Below are 20662 nucleotides of genomic sequence, written 5' to 3'. Positions count from 1 at the left end.
GTTTTATCCTGGTTGGTATTACCAACCGGGATAAAAGGGGGTCTTTTGTCCCGGTTAAGTGATCCGGGATAAAAGACCCCCCTTTTGTCCCGGTTGGTTTATCCCGGATGGATTTTCGGAATATTTGCATCCTACCAACCGGGACTAAAGTCCAATTCTCTACTAGTGCTCGCTGACCACGGCCAGCAGAAGAACCAGACCACCGGGCGCGTGCCACGGCAGCGACAACAACGGCAAATCAAGGGCTGATCTCTACGCGGGCGCGGTGGCGCAGCGGGTCCATGCACGGCCCAAGCCATCAGAGCCACCGCGCAGGGTCGAGAAGAGCGCCTGCAGTCGTCAACGGCAAGCCGCCGAGCAGGCTCAGCAAGATCTCCGCCGCAGCGGAGGCCACCTGAGCTAGAAGCTAGAACCAGTACTGCCGTAACTAGATACAGTGACTGCTGGTGCTGGGAGTTTCCCGGCGCCATGAACTCTGAGGCTATGAGTGCACCCAGCGTGCTCTTGTAAAGGTTGAATATGTAACAGACGCGGTGTCGTGTATTTATTTTTTTGAAACGACGGTGTCGTGTATTTACGTCATTAGAACAAATAAATATACTCCTGCAATACTAAGACAGACACATATGTCTCAACAGCGTGCTGCCCACTATGGCCCAAGTATGTCTCAACAGCTATAGCTCGGAACCATACACAGCAGAGACATTCAGCACGTTATTCGATTATTACAGTTTAATTACGTACGTTTTACAGAGTAGGCACCATAGAATGGTTCGTACGCGCATTGAGTATCCTCAGGACAGATAGGTTTGCTGAAAGCGGTCACGTGACACTTGCATATTCACTTCACTTCCCTTCTGTGAAAAAAGCGCCGATGGTACTCCCCGAGAGCCCAAATTGGGAACAAGTTGCGGTAGTTGGGATAATTGAAATACATCGAGGAGTTGAAATTCCCAACATGCCCCTGTTATGCAGATATAGTCAGTGATACGTTTGACAGAAATTACAGATGCAATTGTTATGTTTGCAGTATGTGGATAGAAGCGAATTATTCATAGGTTGAGTTTCAATATAGGCTACATTGGCATAATATAGTGCTTAAGGGAAGTTCTTTTCCATTTTATGTCTTGATCATCATGTCTTTATGTATTCATTATTACCGCATAGTTAGTTCTTTTTATAAGTTATTGGTTGTGTTGTTGTTTATAATTGCACATAGCATGCGAATGTTTAACGTCACCTCCACAAATGATGTTTTCAACTTCAAACTGGAAACATTATTAGATTTATGACCACACCTTGGAGACCACATCGATGAGGATTTTAGCCAATTATATAGATAGAGGTAGCAACTGCCACTACTACAACACTAATTATTTTCCCCATAGTTCATTTTTTTAAAGTGACCAACTATTTCTAGTATATTTTGTTAACTGGCTACAAAACTGTGGGCAATGAGTTTATATATGGGAGATGTTATTTTTACCAATTTTCTAAAACTGTTAGGAATGCTAGTAATCATACTGAAAAAAATATTGGCCACTTCACTAAAAAAATACTAATGGTAGTAATATTGTAAACCACTTGTAAAAATAAAATATTGGGAAAGATGGAAACTATCGTAGTGCGCTTTTTCTAAAGGCAAGGATCTTTGCTATTCAACACTTTGTTCATTGTGAACCATTAGTTTAATTTGCTTCAGCTGCATTGCGGCTATTGTAATAAAGTGCAGCAACAATCATCCAAGGATATAGATGCTCGGATGTTTTTATTCTTAAGAAAGATGTATTCATGCTTTCACATTATAATGGAGATATAGATATTCATCTCATAATATATGCAAATGCTTTTATTAATTTGACATAAACACACTTACTTGTTGGGGAAACTCGCCTGTCTGCATCTGAATATTAATAAGTTCTTTTGCGGCATGATGCAGTGGTGCAGGATCCCGATCAATCTATTCATGGATTCCGAAGTGCAGAAATAATACAACATAGAAAATTAGCATAGCTTCGTGAAAAGTATAATTTATATGCAAATTAATGAAATAATAGACAAACAAACCTGCCCAGCATAAAGTAAGGCTAACATTGCCCAAGCAGTGTTCACCGCATGAGCACAATCACCCTGTACATAAACCTGCTCATGTTGAAAATGAAAAAAAAAACTTTGTTACTTCATCTAAATCAATTATGTTTGGAGTTGCATAGCAGCTTCAAAATAAGGAAAAAAAAGTCTCAGCACACCAAATCTTAATCTTGCATCACAATCCTATTAGGGCATTGGTAATGCAGGAAGTACCTAGAAAGTAGAAAAATACACATAACCATGAGATAAGGTTTCAATTTGTGTGAGTAGGGCATGAAGTTTTCTGTTTCTCATGCCCATCTCCTTTTCTCTCTCCTCTTGACCATCATCATCATGTAAGGCTCACAGATTGGCCCTTACAGTTTTATTTTTGTAGCTGTGGATCACTAACATGTAAATCGGCTTAATAATTTCTTTTAGCTTTCCATAACTTGTTCGCCTAGTAATGTTTTTAGCTTCCTAGAAAGCATGCCGGTGCGTTGCAATCAAGCAATTATTGTTTCTGTCTATCATGGTTTGGCACGAAACCAGATGAACTAACGATGTAATATGTAATAACACTGCGCCACATAAATATTAAGTTTAGAATGTGGTTTTTTTTCACCGGTGTGTGCCTTACAAATACAAACAAACGCAACCACATTAATCTTCACTTGCACGTGGAATAAGCAAAAACACTACTTCAGGCGAGTATCACTCCTGCAGAGCACCTTATTCGTGCCGGTGTGAAAATCTCATTCATGCCGGTGGAAGGAATTGCACCATAAAGCCGATGCGAATGCAAATGGTTATTCGTGCCAGCGTCGAAGCCTGTACGAATAATGATTATACCTACCGGTTCAAAGGTAAAAATAGGATTTACAAATGAAAGTAGCAAAAATATTTTTTCTAGGCATCACAAATCACAAGTCACAAGTATTTGGTGCGAAATACGCGCATGTGCAGTGTACAACATTCAAACTCATGACCTCCCTCCTCGCGCAATACCTCCCACCTACACCATATATGTGCACACAGAGGGAAGTTCTATTCCTTTTGACCCTTATTGTCTAATATTTTGGTCCATTATTTGGGCATATAAATGACTTCAAATAAAAAATATTCAACTACAAAGTTGTAAATCTCGTCAAACCGTACAATTTTCATATAAAAATTGTCTCCATCCGAGTCCGTATGCAAAAGTTACGAATTTCTAAATACAAGCTAAAAATTCGAATCGCATAGGTACAAAATTTATCCTAGCCGGTGCAATTTCGAGCTAGCGTGAATTATCCTTGCTGGCTCAATTTTGAACCGGCATGAATACTCCTAGGAGGTTTTGTCCCCGCTCTATTGTGAGCCGGTACGAATTATGGAGTATTCGTGCTGGTGTAATTTCACGCCGGCGCGTATAATAGATTTTCCGTGCCAGCTCAAAATTCACAGGTATGAATAACGGATAATCCATTATTTGTGCTAGCATGTTTTCCACACGGTATGAATGACATGTTGGCTCATTTACACTCATCATAAGGATGAGCCGATATGAATGAGTGTTCTCTTATAGTGTATATACTGACAAATGGACATTTCGGTGACACGTGTTGTGTGCAAAAATTCAGCATTTGCTGTAATCAACACACTACTAGAAAAACAACTTTCCATCCTCCACATAGATACCGACCAAATTTGGATCCGATACTAATGCTAGTATTAGTACCGGATCCAACATTTGGTAGCCCGTGGAGACCTTCCCGGTAACACCAACCGATACTTAAAGGTAGGTTTTAGTACTGGTTGGTGTTACCACCTAGTACTATTTCTCCTCGGGGCTTTAGTACCTATTGATATTACCAACCAGTACTAAAAGCCTAAAAGCCACCTTTAGTACCGGTTGGTGTTACTCAGTCGCATGTGCTATGTAAGTGAGATGGTAAGGATTGTACACATGAGGCAAGAGGTCCCAAGTTCAAATCTCGCACATCGTGCACGCGCATTTTTTACGTGAAGCAAGAGCGGAAGTGTGAATAGGGTACTGTGTGTATGCAAGTTCGTCCCAAGAAAGGGTTAGGTTGTGCAGCTTTGGAGGACGGAGTGTTACAATTAACTATAATTTGCAAAAATCTATAGCAATGTAAATTGGTCTTTCTCTCTTCGATCAATATATTGCATATGCCCTTAAACTAACTAACATCACTGAGTTGAACATATAGGAATTCAAGTGCGCTGGTAGGGAAGAGGTGTGGCTCACATCCATACAAAAAACTATAGGTCATTTAATTGTTACTGGTAGTTTACACCATTATCTGTTTGATTTTCATTGAGATATATACATCTAATTAGAGACCAGCTTTTCATTCATAACTACCAACCTAAAGTATAAATAAAGCTACATGAAAGATAGCTTGGCCTTACCTGTCTCACACATGAAAGATAGCTCTCTCCCCAGCCACCCGAATTGAGTTGTTTAAGCAAAAGAAAATCACATGCTTTTTTGATGGAATAACTATTCTCATATGTCCTGCCAGCAGCAAGTAATCCTTTTACCGCAAAAAAGGTCCCATACGTGAAACATATGCCCCACGTTCCGTACCTAGTAAATAACCAAACTATGTAGTTATTACCAAGTGTTGAGTGAACATATTTTCATAAAAGATTTGCAGGGATTTTACGAACCATGAACCATCAATCTGTTGGCTATTCTCAATAAATCTAGCAGCTTTCTTGACGCATTCACATATATCATTGCTACGATAATTTGGATATGATTCTCTGAACAGTACAAGAGCTTGGATCACCGAGGAAGTGCATTCAACCGACCTGCCAATTTGTTGCACACCATGACCTGTATTCTCTTAGTGAATTGAAAGGGAAGATAATGGATTTTAAAACAAGGTGCCATATGCGCTTCTTACGGATAATCAGCAACTATATTCCGAAAACTCTCTGATGGATTTAAAATCTGAATTGCCAAGCAAAGACAATGTCAGTCCATTACGATTGTACTGTATACCATTTTAAAGGTACTGATCTAATTTTGTTCTACTTCCCAAACTTTTTAAAACAAACTTAGAACCTATTGGTAAGAAACAAAAACTTGAGAGGCTTCCACCAGAATTTCCATGTGAGGTTGCCAATCATATTAATGCTTAAGAGATACATTACTCTATCTCCTCAAATTCAACATTTCTAAAAGTATTTGTTTTCTACAGAAAAAACATAGTTCTGGAAAACATTATCCACCCATATGATTGAACTGTAGGATGCAGATCTCACAAAAATACTCACCTCAACCCAGGAACCAGTTCTCTTACGTTCATATGTGGAAAAGGAACCATCTTTATTCTTCAAGAAAACATGAATTAAGTGTCAATGAATTGAACTTGTTCAGGCATACACAGTTGCATTGATGAAAAAAGATTGTATAGGGCCGTTGCATGGATGTACTTGTAGTATCATTGGTGAAAAGGCTGAACATCAATACGTGTAATATGAATTTTGTTGTGCATATGTTCCTTTGCAATGTACACATCAGAAAATTTGTTGAGTTCGTTCCCTGGGTATATTACAGATTTCCTTTTGTCCTAATGTATTCCTTCGTCTAATATATTGATAATTTATGATTTCAATTTCTTCCAGTATCTAGCCATTGCAATGGCATACGGGTATCAAGTGCAAAAAATGTTCGGAGCATTAGAAAATTTGTTACTGCTAGATGTGACAACAATAATAATAACAAGCATTTTAGTTTGCTCTAGCTATTGGTAATTTTGTTTGTGCAATTAATTTGGTTACTACCAAACGAGATAACCAAAATACGCTATGACGGTGGTAACCTTTTTGCAGTTTGCTCCAATCATCACACTGATGAGAAAGCAAATCTTGTTGAAGATAATTACTTTACAGAATAGTAGAGAAAATTATAGTTTTGAGTATGAGTGATAAGGGCATATATGGCACAGCTCCAGAAAAAGTTGGAGCTAGGTCATTATGCATATACTGAAGGTATTTAGTTGAGTAAATCATTATTATTTTGGATTAAACACATATGTTTACTTTATTTTATGATTCGCGCACCAAATATCTTACATATATCTTGGAGTTGCCGCTGTTCTAAATAGGACCTAATAAACTTGATATTTAGAAAAAAATGCTTTTACTAACAGAAAATTAAACATAGGTCTCTAACGTAACTAAAGGTCAGGCATACGTCCATATTTCATATTAGAACATGAATTTATTACTTCATCAGATAGCAATGGTTTCTTTATACAAATTAGCCACAGTTCTCTATACAAAGCCATGGTTCTACAAGATTGAGTTGATAATTGTAAATCACTCCATAGACTAATTTATTACTTCATCAGATAGCCATACCATAAAGGAAAGAAGGCAATCAGCAGCATCAAGCAACCTCTCTTCTCCAATTAGTTCCTCAACAAGGTTGGGATAACTTTTTGGTAGTAAGAGTAATGCCTGAAATGTTCAAGTTCAAAAATCAGCAAAAACCTCATTATTATTCTAGAACCAACAATAACAGTTAATACAAAAATTCCATAAATATGTACTGCCATGTGGGAACCTTCAGGCTTCAACAGTCTAGCTAGCCCATAGTCACTGACTAATACAAGTAGCATAATGAAATACTAAATTAGTATCAATTTTTTATCTTCCCTGCTTGTGAACAATTAGTATTTACTAAGAAATGGAAAAGATCTCCTTTGTTGACATTCACTGACATTATATCAAGTGTAGCTAAAAGAACTACCAAATTGGGGTACTTATATTGCTCTTTTAAAAGAAAGAAATAGTAGTTCATATGTGTCTCAATAGGATGTAACCTTAAGTTTCCTGCCTGACAAATTAATAGTTAACTCATGGGAAAAACTCCTTGGTCAAATTTAATCAGAAAGCTATCCTCTACATTGTCCAATGCCACTATTATTACCGAATCATATTATTTTGTGTTTCTTTATGCTTCCTCAATTTATTAATATGCATAAATGATCTCAAAAATAGGATTCATGATCATAGAATGGTAGTGGCCTTTATTTCCTTATAACACTGCTACCCTCTCCATATTATCATGTGTTTCTTTATGGATCCTTAATATATTAATATGAAAAAAAACGATCACAAAAACAGGATCAAGCCCATGGCATGGCCAGGACCGTTCCTTGTAACTATTTTCCTATGCTTTATTTTTAATTATCATTTGTTTATAAGAGTACATGCCTAGCATTAAAGTTCTATAAGAGAGAAATAGGTATGTCTAAAGGACAATTATTACAAACAAAATAAAAATAATCATTTGATGATAGCGTATGGTGATGAAATAATGGGCTTGGTCTATTGCAATTTTAGAAATTCCAAATAAATCTCAAAGGTCCACGTGGGCATGAGGAAGTGGTTGGAGTAGCGCAAACCTTTAGTCCCACATTGCTTGTGGAGGAGAAGGATGGCCAACATAAATATGGAGGTTGTCTCCACTCCTCCAAGCTATGTGTGTGGGGAGAGAAGGAAAGCTCCACACGCGCGCGCTCGCACGCCACGCCACGCCTCGCCGGGTGGGGCGAAGGGCGTGGGTGTGCGACACCTGCATGAATTGTCCACCACCTAAATCCGACCTCCAGCCTTGTGGTGGCGCAGTTTCCTTTTGCCATTTTATTTTTTGGTTACTTGGCCTTCAAGTCAGCGAGATATATGGAAGCCTAATCGGTTTAGATCACGATCGCGATGTGAGATCGTGGGTTCTCCTATATATACGACCTATCGGCCTCTACCGAAAAGACATCTAATCGAGCTAGGATTTTTGCCTTTTCTCGCTGCTGTGCCGCCACCGTAGTCTACTCCATCTTGAGCGCCGGCGTGCAACGGCGAACAGGAGAGCAGGTCTCCGGAACCTCGTGCTCTTGTGATCCTGCACCGGGATAGGACAAATAAGGTTTTTGGGAAGCGTTCCGCGCGACTGCTCAGGGTCTTCACCACGGCTCGTCTTCCATCCAAGTCCGGTGTTGCGGCGTATCACCGTCTTCGACGTCGTCTGCTACGCTCCGTCTGCAGTACTGTCGTCGTTCCGTCAGTACCGCTTGTCATCATAGCTGAGTACGTACACCGTGACCTGATCTGCTATTTCAACATGCTTTCTAAGATTATGTTAGTGTGCTTGATGTTGCCTAGTTTGTTAAAGATTTGCACGCTAGGTTTTGTTGTTATCATGATAAATCTAGTTCGGAATTTACTTTTGCGATTATCTAATTTTCCAACGACATATGGCTGGTGCATGCCTTTGTGCAACACACTACTTCTAAAGCACTCATACTGTACAATTCATCTTTTATGGATTGTTTGGAACCATGCGAGATAAATATATCTTTCTATCAATCAAAACCTCAACCCGTAAAAGATAAAATATTTACCATGATTCTTAAATTATTTACCATGATTCTTTTTAACAGCTTATCTTTCTTAGTAGTGGAAAATCTCCATTGTAATAAAAAAATGAATCGTTCATAATGTTTTTATTTGGAACCATACAATATACCCAAACGGACAATGAGTGGCCTTTCAAATAATATCCACAATGTTCTATGCATCATCATGCATTGCTCCACACATGAGCCATCATTGGTTAAATGCTTTGTCCTTTCTATCCAGCTTCCTTCTTCGAGAAAACCCCGGCCCAACCCACATCCTGCATTCCCAGATTCCCAGGCATTCAACTGAACCCATCACCAAATTCCTACCCCCCTCCCCCCCCCCCACACACACACGCACGCACACGCACACGACTGCATTTCCCATCCCTACTACAACATCCACCCTCCAGTCGCCACATTCCCCATCCGTGCTGGTTTCTATAATTTAGAACTTATGAATTAAAATGAAATTGATCTTTTTTTTGTTCCTGCCATGTTTCCGGTGGTTTGTATGATTTAATTAGAAATCTTAAATCAATCTTTGAAAAATCATAAAGCAGCCCTCAGTAGTATCGACTAACGTGGATAGTGCCAGACATTTGATATGTTTTTTGCAAGGGAATTGCCTAGCAGAGTCGAGGCTGAGGGTGACTGGAAAAGGGAAATAATTCCCTCAAAAGTATGTAAAAAAAAGGGTAGCGGGAGAAGGAGCTAGAAGATTGTTATTTCTAATTCCTGCATAAAATGCACTCCCTTGTATAATTAAGGCAACAGAATGGTAAAAACATATATTGACCTTAAGTGCTTCTGCTGTACAATCAGATACAGACCAACCGGAATCTGTAGTAGAAAGAGTCCATGAACCTCTTGATATATGGCGATGCCAATAATTTTGATCACCGGGAGGATTCTCGACAACCTTTTAAGATGGAAATGGTAGTCAATAACTGTAATAATATTTAAACAATATAAATCATAGGGTATTATACTTATACCTGTGAGTTTCGTATAAACAAATATGCCTTCTGCAGAGTTGAAGAAAACTCATTGACAAGATTTGTCGAGCAAAAGGCTTGAACAATGAATGAAGTCTCCCAGCATTGGCAACCATCAACTACCTATAGGTTAATAATTAAAAGTATTCTCCAACTTACTGAGTTATTATTAGAGAAAATAAATTGGAACCACTTGTTACCAAGGTAAAAAAGTATGTTTTCCTTCCATCTACTCTTATGTTCGCTAAAAGATTCATGGTTTCTCATCTCACATACCAACTGTTGCACTCCTACAAGCACCATTTTGCACGCTCAGGCAGCTGAGCCCGGTCTATCATCACATCCTTCTGTTCCTTTACATCCGGCTGTCCTGTACTAATTACGAATAGAGATGATGCCCCCCCCCCCCCCCCAACCACCCTAGTTTCAAACTGTAGTAAAAATTTATAGCTTCCACTACAGTTTTATCAAATCGCCAACAACAAAATCCCCAACAACCACATTACCTACAGTTTTGTGGTTAACCAAATATACTAAAACAGTTTGCCACATGCGAAAAGAACCTGTTGGAGAAACAATTAGTTTTGTAGTGATGTTGTTGGGCGATAGCTGTGGTTGCTGAAACTCTAACCACGTCAAAGAAAGTTATGCTACATATTGGCATCATTTGAAATCTGGACAAAATAGTTAGGTTAGCAATGGTTTACAGTTTATAGTTTTGTAAATGTCACTCCCTACAATGCGCTAAATAATAGCTAATGCCTCCTTGTAAGGAAGACCGGTAATTAGAATCCTAGCTACTGAATATGAAGCAAAAGAAAACTAGATTGTTGTCATCAATGCCAGGGTGCTAGTGCCGTCCTTATCCTTATTATCATCAATTTACATACTCACTGCCTCAGTCTCTTAGCTCCTCCTTGTCCTCGTCATCATTGTCGTTGTTGCTGTCGAGTCCTTACTCTCACATAGATCCTTTACAATGACACTGCTATTGCCTAGGTATTTTCATATTCGTCGCAATTGTAAGTCAAGTCCTTAGTCCACCTTCTTCATGGTTCCACTTTTCTTATGTTCATTCTCTTTTGAATCACACTCAGTTAGCTCCATGCCAAGGTCATCCCTTGAGGTGGAGAGTTGTTGGCCAGTCACCCCCATCCTCATCAGATGCTCCTCCTCAGTCTCGCCACCCTTGTAGCTTTATCCTCATCATTCAAAAACCACTGGCCACCCGGTCATTCAAATGGTGGCAAGTCTTGCAGAATTGTTCCTAGGGTGAGGAGGGTTGGTGTGTGCCCCAAGATGAGAGAAATTCAGCAACTGATGAATGAACTCTAGCGGTTCCCATGCCAAACCTTGTGCTTAATTTTTGTCATGGTTTGGCTTCTTTTTCATATCCCACTTTGGATTTCTTCACTTATTTGGTGTCTTCCTATTTTCTTTTATGAATTGCCAAACCTAATGTGCATCACCACTAGAATACTAACCCCAAAACCATGTTATGCTGTTAAATTTAAAAGCCTCTTTATATATATAAGTATATAAATACAGCTAACCAATAGATAAGCCAGACTGGTATATCATTACTAAGTAGAAAGCTATGTTACTATGATATAAGTGCGCAAGTATTTGAAACAAGTAAGATGGTGGAAATAAATACCTTTGACTTCATACCATCTTCTGAAATCCATAAATAATCAAATATCCTTGGGAGATGTTTCTTAAATGCATCAGAATCTGCATTTTCTATCCAACAGCAAATCATATTTAGGGCCTGGCCACAAAACAATCAGTAAGAAATATGTTCGAACTAATATTTGCATGAAAAGCGAGCTCAAATGTCCAAACAAAAGAATCATCCATAATAGTTGATCAGTTGATATTTTCTGTCTGCCTTATTCCATGAATATTGGAAACAATCATATAATAATAGTTTTCTGTTACCTTTTTATCCCCACAATTCTCATTAATAAAGAAAGAACTTCAGTGTTTTCGGACTAAGATGTCAGGTCAAATGAAGTCGAAAACAATAATCTAACTAACAGAATATAATTCATCAACTAAGACAATTATTATTGTTATTGTTCTAAATTCTATGCATTGACTTCAGCAAATAAACTTGTCAAAGTAAATGTCCCAATAACTACTTATCTTGCTCTTCATATGCGATGTTACAAAAATATATAATATAAGGCATCCTAATTCTGTATCCTCATCATTAACAGGTTAATCATGCATGACAAACATATTTACTAACTTTTGTTTTTTGAAAGTTCAATAAGAAACAAAGAAGCAATATTAAAACACACTGGTAATTAAATAAATTTCATCATGTCTTCTTAAATTTTTCCTGGATATCAACACCTATTAAAATGCATGCATGGGTCCTTAAATGGTTTAGCATGCTTCTTGTGGTCAGATTACACATCGATACATGTGTATATGGAAGTATCCCCACTTGTTGAATTTCACACATTCGCCGGAAAGCAATAGATGTATAGTTGTAGTAATATGAAAGATATGGCAACTGAGGTTTCTAGATTGTTATGTAATAATCATGTTGTACTTTTGCCAAACTTCTAACAGTAGCTAAATATCATGGTTCCCTAAGTCAAATATGAACAAAATAAAAACTCAATAGATTGGTAAAAATAAAATAGTCAAATAGGAAAACATTTGCTTACATCCAAAGAAGTAAATAAGAAAAAATCAGTTACATGAAATATATAGAGAAACTATGTTAAACCACAAATTACAAGTACATTACCTTGGTAACAGAGCCTAAGCCTACATATTGAGTAGTCTCATCTTCATAATGAATACGTTCCATGAGATGGTTCAGAGCTCTATCTCTTAGCTTGCTAAATGGCCAACACGTAAATAGTGGTTCAATAAACTTGTTAAGACAAGTGCGGGCAACATTTTGCATCAGTGAACGTGGATAGATGATGTCTTCCTGAAATTCAAAAGGTTAGTGTTTTATTGAAGATTCTCTCAAGCTATAGGTAACTACCTACAAACTAATTAACATACAACTAATATATAGTAGGTGAATCATAGCCTACACTTTTCACAAGGAAATACTATAGGTCATATTTCTTCATGATCAAATTTCTTATGAGGACACAAGAAAGCCCACTTTTCCTTTCTCCCTGAAACTCCCTTATTATATTCAAATTATTCTTTCCCATAAGTTGGTATATACCTCTTTTATTTTTAAAAAAAGTAATGTGAGGCTCTATGGCATATATAGTGAAAGAGAAACCTTGCTATGTAAACAAGCTAGAAAAATTAAGTTACCAACTGGAGTCCAGAAACAAAGAAATGCTACCTTTGCACATGTATCACAAGCCTTGCTCCAATCAATCTCATTGTATGGTATATCATAAAGCTCCTCTCTTATCGCAAAAATAGTTGGTGTGATAGGCCCAACAAATTTCTTCCCACAAATATAAGCCATTGCCATATACACTATCCGGGTATAGCACCAAAACCGTCCTAAAAATTAAGTGGTTGCAAAAATCAAGAATATGGTAAAAATATCTAGATATGGACAGGTACAATTGAAATGTTGAATGATATTATGATTTTTTTTAGTAAAAATAAGATTATGTATCCTAAAAAAATGATTTGGCAAGGCACTAGAAGATGGATGATTGAAACATACTTATTCGCATTTTCTGTTAAGGAATAAGTCCAAATTACTCCGTACAAGTATGATGAAAGTTGGGACAAGCCATAAATTACTTTTTAGTTCAATTTACTCCCACAATTATGTCAATTAGTCCAATTTACCCCTTAATAAGAACATATTTGTCTTTCTATTTGATTTGCAGTACTGTGCAGTATATATGGATCTGTTGTGCTGGACACCTCGATTTGAGAGTGAAGCGCAAAGCTGCTAACATCGTGAATGAGTACATGCATATGTGGACATGTGGTTATTTGTTGACTTGCTTTATTTGGTTTTGTAACCAACAGGCAACTGGAGTCGGAACTCAGAATTCAGAATAGTACAAATTTGACCATAAATAGAACACTCCTGCCAACCGTTGGGTTTTCTATGTTTCCTGGGTTTTGAATCCTTGGTCATGCCTAAAACATTTTATGTATTGAAACATGCCTCTCAGTTATTCAGTAAGTGCAGAATAATACCTGGATAAATGGGAAGGAAAGTTGGAACCATCCAAAGTTCTGGGATTATTGGGGTGTTTCCTGACCAATCATATGCACCAATGATCTTCAATAAATCAAAGGTAGATTTGCATCAACAAGAATATCACTCTAGGTTGTACAAGAGATTAATCAAGAATGCTCAATGATACTGGAAAATGGGATCAACAAGCAAAAAACATAGTTAAAGTAACAAAATAAGGCCATGATATCGTGCTTTTACTAGAGATAGAAATAACAACACATAAAATCCACATAAGGTCAGAAAAAGATATAAAATCCACAACACATAAAAGCATTACTCGTGTTTAAAGGCATACCGAGAGAAATATCTTTGCCCATTGTGGTGCAGCAGTTGCAGTACCATGTGATAAAATCCATGCACGACCTTTCGCTAGTGCGTTGTTTTTACCATGAAGCTCTTGCCCTAGAAGCCTCAAGGTGGTATAGTTCATGCAGGAACCAAACATAGTGCTCGGGCTCAAAACTTGATTGCCCCATCCACCATCTTCATTCTATAATTTATACAATATTTTATATATGGATCACATAAATAATTACTTAAAAGAAATATCATAAGTCTCATCAAGTTGGAAAATCAAAATATCCTTATATTGATTTGATATATGGTATTTGTCACCATCGTCATACCTGATGGTTGTAAATGTAACGGCATATCTCATATATATGCTCTGTTGATAGGATGACATTGAGGGTTCCAGTGACATATAATGCAAAAACCTGAAAGTAAATATATAGCCAACTGATACTGTAAAAGCAATGTGTTGCCTCAAATCATCATGTAGTAAATGGATAAACAAGTTGGTTCCCAGTTACCAATGTTTAATTACTATGCAGTTCCTCTGATGACACCAAATACAGGTCCACTAGAACTTGAATATGTGTTCTAGTGACACGTTACTATTTATGAAAACATATTGAATTTCTTCAAATAGAAAGAGTTATATATTATATGCAAATATTTTTTATGATGAATCTAATTACATCAACATTATATTATCATCCTATTTGTTTTTTTGGCAAATAATGATCAGCTAATAAAAAGGGTATTCACGTGTTTACCATATTATATGGTTTTTATACTTGTTAGGACCATGAAAATGATGGGGGAGGACTGGAAAGTGAAGCCATACTCAATCTATAAAATTTGTCATCTCCACCGTTCTTATATGAAACATTATATATCTAATCATTTAGTATCAGAGTGATTTGGCAATTAATGCACACATGCTTAATTGAGTTTAATGATAAAAGTGGACCATGATTACATCTAATAATATCTGAAGCACATAAACACAAGTTAGCAAGCTAGGTAGTCGAAGATTTCAAATGTTGATACGGATTGTTTAGGAAACTTTGACTCTGAAATTGTAAATTAAGTGCCTTAGTAACTTGGTGATGAAAAATATGTTCAAAAGCACAAAGATTTTGAATGTCTAGTATTATTATGGGTAATCTGTCTATAGGAAATTAAACGAAACCAGTTTGTATGTAGGAAACTACAGCCAAAACGTTTCTTATATGTTCCAGTGTCCTACAGATTAAAAAAATAATTAAATCACGGAAATGTAGTGTGCCCTAGACAAATTTTCCTATTATTATTTTCTTGCCGGAGATTTGCAATAATCTTCCCTTTGGTCGTAGTTGCATCTGAGATAATACCCTATGAATGCATCTCTTTATGAAAGAAAGGCAAAAACATATATTGTATGGAATATAAGTAAAATACTTACCCACAAAGGCGTAATGTACATGAGTCCAGAGTAATCACCAGGCCAATGCCCATCTTCTGCTTGTAGTATCGAAAAGCAACTCATAGCTCGTCTCAGTGAACCTAACACAATTTCCTCCGTTACTTCAGCATTCTCTTCAAGCCTGCTAACTGGAACATTTGCCCCAGGCTTGTTTAGGTTGGCATACTGCATTAGATGACAGAGTGTGAAAAAGTTTCAGGATTTAGAAGACTCAAGAAGCTCTTCGTCACATCCCTCAACATATCTGCATACTCAACACAAGACTTTAAAAGCTCACCAAATTTTCTGAAACCCAGCAACAACAGCTTTTTCTTTTTAAAAAATAATAATTTCACATATAGTTAACCCTTGTTCTCTAATTTTAAACACAAGGTAACACTTTCTGATTCTTGTTCAACCCTTTACGAAACATTCCACTGAAACCTCTAGTCAAAAAAAAAATCTAAAAAGGGAAACATGACACTCCTAAACCTAGTTTATTTAATAATAGCTGAAACATCACCGGTAGAAAAACGAGTTTGTAGTCCCAGTTGGTAAAATTGAGACTATATTTTCGGAACTGGAACTAAAGTGTTTTGCGCCAGAAAAATATTAGAAATTCCAGGAGGCTCCCACACCCACGCATGTCACAAGTCACGCGATTTTCACGCGAAATATGCGCGTGCACGGTGCGTAGGATTCAAACCCACGACCTCTTGCCTCGCGTGTAGCTTCCTTACCATCTCACCTACATAGCACATCTGACTGAGTAAAGGATACTATCCTTTTGTAGTCACCCGTGGAGACCCCTTTAGTTCCGGTTTGTAACACCAACCGGGACTAAAGGGTCACCTTGAGTCCCGGTTGATGTTACAAACCAAGACTAAAGGAGTAAGAAGCTTTAGTCCGGGTTTGTAACACCAACCGGTACTAAAGCCTCACCTTTAGTCTGATTAGTATTACAAACCGGGATTAAAAGGATCTTCACAGGCTACGGAATTTAGACCCGGAACTAAACCAGGACTAAAAGGATCTCCACGGGCTACGAAATTTAGTTCGCATAAGAGACGTGCTCCAGTGTCAGTCATCATAAGAACTTTTAGGCCCTGTTTGGCATGGCTCCAACTCCGGGTGGAGCTGCTCCACTTCAGAACTCCACATGGAGCCAGCTCCGCTCCAAAACTCCAGAACAAAAATGGGGTGTTTGGCTAGATGGGTGCTCTTAGCTCTTAATTTCAGTGTGGATTGCCATTGTTGCCCCTCAATTAAGACCCCACTTGTCATCCTCTCTATCCCATCTTCTTCTTCCCCTTTTTCCACTGCATTGTGCCGCACACGGGAGACCCTCCATGGGCGGCGGGCTGGGCGGCGACGGGCGGCGGGCTGGGCGGCGGGCTGGGCGGCGACGGGCGGCGGGGTGGGTGGCGGGCTGGGCGGCGGGCGGTGGGGTGGGCGGCGACGGGGGCGACGACGGGCGGCAACGGGCGGCGGGCGCGGCGGCGGGCGGCGGCGGGCGGCGACGGGCGACGGGGGCGTCGACGGGCGGCGGGCGTGGCGACGAGCGGCGGGCGGCGACGGCGGCGAGCGGCGACGGGCGGCGACGGCGACGGGCGCGGCGGCGGGTGGGTGGCGACTGGCGGTGACGGGCGCGTCGCCGGGCGGCGGGGATGGGCGGCAACGGGCGGGGCTCTAGCGGCGAGTGAGGCTCGGGAGAATAGAAGGGAGAATAGAATGAAACGTTTTTTTGTGTAACCAGTGGCATTGGTGGGTAATTACCCACCAACTCCACGAGGAGGTTCAAAAGAGAGGTTTCTGGAGTAGCAAAAGAGGTGCTCCAAAACTCCACCTCCATTTGCACTACAGCTCCATGGAGTTGGCATCTCCATGGAGTTTTGGAGTTGGGGTGTTTAGGAGTGGAGCCGTGCCAAACAGGGCCTTAGTACCGGGTCGTAACACCACCCGGTACTAAAGTGGCACCTTTAGTACCGTGGTATGACCCGGTACTAAAGGTCCTCCACAGGTTACTTTAAGGGTGTGTTTGGTTCTGGGGTCGAAGTGGGTCGGGATGGGTTCGACCCACTTCGTCCCCTGTTTGGTTGAAAAAGATGTGGGTTGGGTTGGACCCAGAAAGGGAATATTCTCCTGATATCCGGGTTCACCCGGTCCCTCCAAAACGAAGGGATCGTTCCGACCCAGTTGAACGCCATCTAGGTCCGTCATCGCGCTCGCCCTCCTCGCTGCCCGCCACCGCCGCCGCTGCCTGCCCAACCCCGCCACCGCCCTCCGCCGGCCAGCCATCCGCCGCCGCTGCCCGCCCGACCCCGCCACCGCCCTCCGCCGGCCAGCCATCCGCCGCCGCTTGCCCGCCCCCTCCCGCCAGCCCGCCCCCTCCCGCCGCCGCCTGCCCGCCCCCTCCCGCCGTCGCCTGCCCGGCGGCGCAGCTTCGCCTCACGGCGCCCCATGGCCCCGCACCCGCTGCAGAGACCGAGCGGCCAGGAGGCGGCGGCGGGGGCCGGCGCGGGAGTGCGAGCTGACGGTGGGGGTCGGCGCGGAGGCGGCCGGGGAGGAGCCGCCGACGGGGGCCGGCGCGCTGGCGGCCGGGGAGTAGCGGGGCTGGCGCCAGGAGTGCTTGTGGGGAGGAGAGAAGGAAGAAGAGTGAAGGGAGGAAAAAAAAAGAAATAGAAAGAAGAGGATGACATGTGGGGCCTACAATTAACGGTGTTACAAGGACATCCATCCCAACCCTCACAACTTCTCCAACCAAACAAAAAACTGGGTCCAACCCATCCCTCTTCACCCCTCTCATCCAAACAAGAGATGGGTCGACTCCAACCCAGAAAAGTGGGTTAGCTCCAACCCAACCCACATGGTCCCAAAACCAAACGCATCCTAAAAGGAAAACATATCTACCTCCATCATATGTTTCTAGCCGTCAGGAATCTCCCGTCCTATGGTAGTGCAATGCAACTCAATCTCAATAGGACTAGAATTAATGGAATGTGCTGAACTTACAATTAATTCCTGGCCATATAATAAGTCATTCTTTTTGTTTTTATTTCTTGTAATTTGTTTGCTGTATTAGCTCAGCTATTGGTGTCTAACCTTATACCAAAGCTAAAGTTAGCAGAGCTGGATAGCTACGACTACCACCCAAAGTGGGTAAATGATCCATGCTACAACTGTGGCCACGCTTCGCAAATAGGTATATGACGTGTGCCATGAGACGACGAAACTAAGACATATATATTAAACCAGAAGCCTAAAAAATATAGCATGTCTAAACATGTGGTTCAACAATGTTCGGCGATAAACCAACCAAAATAACCAAATAACCAACCAAATATGCTACTATTACAATTATTAGCAAAATGTCCGTACATTTCTACAGTAAAAATATTAATTGTGTTTTCTAATTCTACTAATATATTTTTATTACACTTAATGGGTTACTAATAGAATTGTGACTTAACATATTTTCTTCTACTCAAATACTAATTACACACTTTTTTATTTAAGCAATCACAGTGATTGCTCAGCAGACACACCCACACCGACGTTCCTCAGCATGCAACGTTAATTCCAACCTTGTGTGACTTTTCTACTCCAATACCTATTGGACTCCCCATACATGTCCTATTCCTTTAAAACTGACATGATTCCTAAAGTTTGAAAACTAAACATCTAGCTAGAATTCCTCCCCGTGCTAGCTAGAAATTTGTTTTTGTTGACCTTGTCTGAAGGGCGTTGCAATTCTTGTTTCTGATTTTTGTTTTCCGGCTATTCATGTTTCCGGTTCTTTTTCCAACCGGAGGAGGAATCGTAGTTCGAGTTGGATTTTGTTTTACTGTTTTTTCTTTTATTTCTTTTTGTTTTTCTCTATTCATTTCTTGCTTTAGAAATAGGTATGGATAGCGAAAGTTGCACACCTGCATTCGTAGGAGGAGGTCCTGCGACTCCTTCTTGTGGAACCGGTTCTTGGTGAACTCTTGCCGTAACCTCTCAACCTCAGCGTGCTCACTGGGTGTGCCAAGGTTGGGGTCGAATACCCACTCCTCCCGGCCAAGGAAGCCGTTCTTTGACTGCATCCATGGCCCTCCGCCCTCGGCAACCTTCAACCTCCACATATGGCTGTGGCAGAGTTCCTTCTAGTAGCAAAGGAGATGATGCAAGAGATGAAAGTTCCATCGTCGTCGCACACATATATATAGTGCTTTCGATTCATGTTGCAGGGCAACGGTGGGAAATTAACTCGAGTAAAACCATTACTGGCAGCCATTGGCACCTATGGCCGACCTGTGGGGCCGCCGGGTACGGTATATCGCTTAGCTTGCACAACAGGTCTCTTTATACTTCCAACAAACACCCAACATATCTCTGACTCGATCGGTTCTACTAAGTGCTTCAACAATACTCGCGAAACACGCCCGCACGCCCATACCATCGCAATTATGATTTTCTGCTCGTGAACACTCACATCCGTCAGGCATGCATCCGCAGGCGTTTAATTACCGGGACACAGCAGTGTAAACCCCCCCCCCCCCCCCCCCCCCCCCCCCCACCCCGGTCGACGCTACAGTGAGCAGCCAAACAAAAACGGGAAGTGCGTATGGGTAATGGTTGTCTATGAAGAGCCCATTGGAATACTTTAGAGCTAAATTTAGTTGGTAAAACAGAGCTGAAATTCGATTTTGATCACAGTTAATAGACCAGCTTGTAGCTTCCCAGTGACCCAGCTAAAAATTTGTTGTTAATTAGTTGGCTCCGCCTGGCTAATAACAATACTTACCAAACAAAAGAATCATTATCATGAACCAAATGATACACGCAATCAAACACACTTTAAGGGTGTGTTTGGTTGCATTCACCACTTGATACATGCATGGATGATTTTGTGGGGTTCAACCAATTTGCTTGTACCATATGATTCATTCCTATTCTACGGGTTCAACCAATTTGCTTGTACCATATGGTTCATTCCTATTAGTAGAATAATGTATTAAGTGGGATGCCTTCATCCTAGATGGAATAGTACAATTCACCTAACCAAACAAAAATATTATTATTATTTTGAACCATTCAAACCAAATGCTACAACCAACCAAACACACCCTAAGATACTATGGTATAACTTGACACGATCTTCCAAATAACACTTTGACCATTCATTTATCTTATATTATATTGTTTATGATTATAAACATATAATCATTGGAGAGTATATTTGATTACCAATCCAACCATATAAAGTTAAATT

General features: G+C 40.3%; 1 protein-coding gene across 1 annotated transcript; it reads right to left on the bottom strand.

The window, feature by feature from the left end:
- Nucleotides 1-511: 511 nt before the first annotated feature.
- LOC117855859 (achilleol B synthase) lies at nt 512-19565 on the bottom strand. The gene is made up of 18 exons (XM_034738259.2): nt 19335-19565; nt 15409-15594; nt 14306-14395; nt 13975-14169; nt 13637-13721; nt 12813-12979; nt 12249-12437; nt 11142-11255; nt 9485-9607; nt 9286-9408; nt 6448-6546; nt 5359-5415; nt 4986-5032; nt 4747-4890; nt 4486-4663; nt 2068-2142; nt 1877-1960; nt 512-964 (listed from the first exon to the last, which is right to left on the bottom strand). The coding sequence occupies exons 1-18, from the start codon at nt 19530-19532 to the stop codon at nt 842-844; spliced, it is 2277 nt and encodes a 758-aa protein (XP_034594150.1). The 5' UTR covers nt 19533-19565; the 3' UTR covers nt 512-841.
- Between the last annotated feature and the right edge of the window lie 1097 nt (nt 19566-20662).

The sequence above is a fragment of the Setaria viridis genome, chromosome 5 (genome assembly GCF_005286985.2).
Source record: "Setaria viridis chromosome 5, Setaria_viridis_v4.0, whole genome shotgun sequence".
In the NCBI taxonomy this organism is placed as follows: Eukaryota; Viridiplantae; Streptophyta; class Magnoliopsida; order Poales; family Poaceae; genus Setaria; species Setaria viridis.
The sequence above is the reverse complement of the archived record's forward strand: the minus strand, read 5'-3'. Positions and strand labels throughout refer to the sequence as shown.

Coding starts and splice junctions, on each gene's coding strand:
- LOC117855859 (XM_034738259.2), bottom strand. CDS start 19,532: ATGTGGAGGTTGAAGGTTGCCGAGGGCGGAGGGCCATGGATGCAGTCA. Junction 14,396..15,408: donor TGTACATTACGCCTTTGTGG/GTAAGTATTTTA, acceptor ATTTACTTTCAG/GTTTTTGCATTATATGTCAC. Junction 6,547..9,285: donor GTACAGCAGAAGCACTTAAG/GTCAATATATGT, acceptor TGAACATTTCAG/GCATTACTCTTACTACCAAA.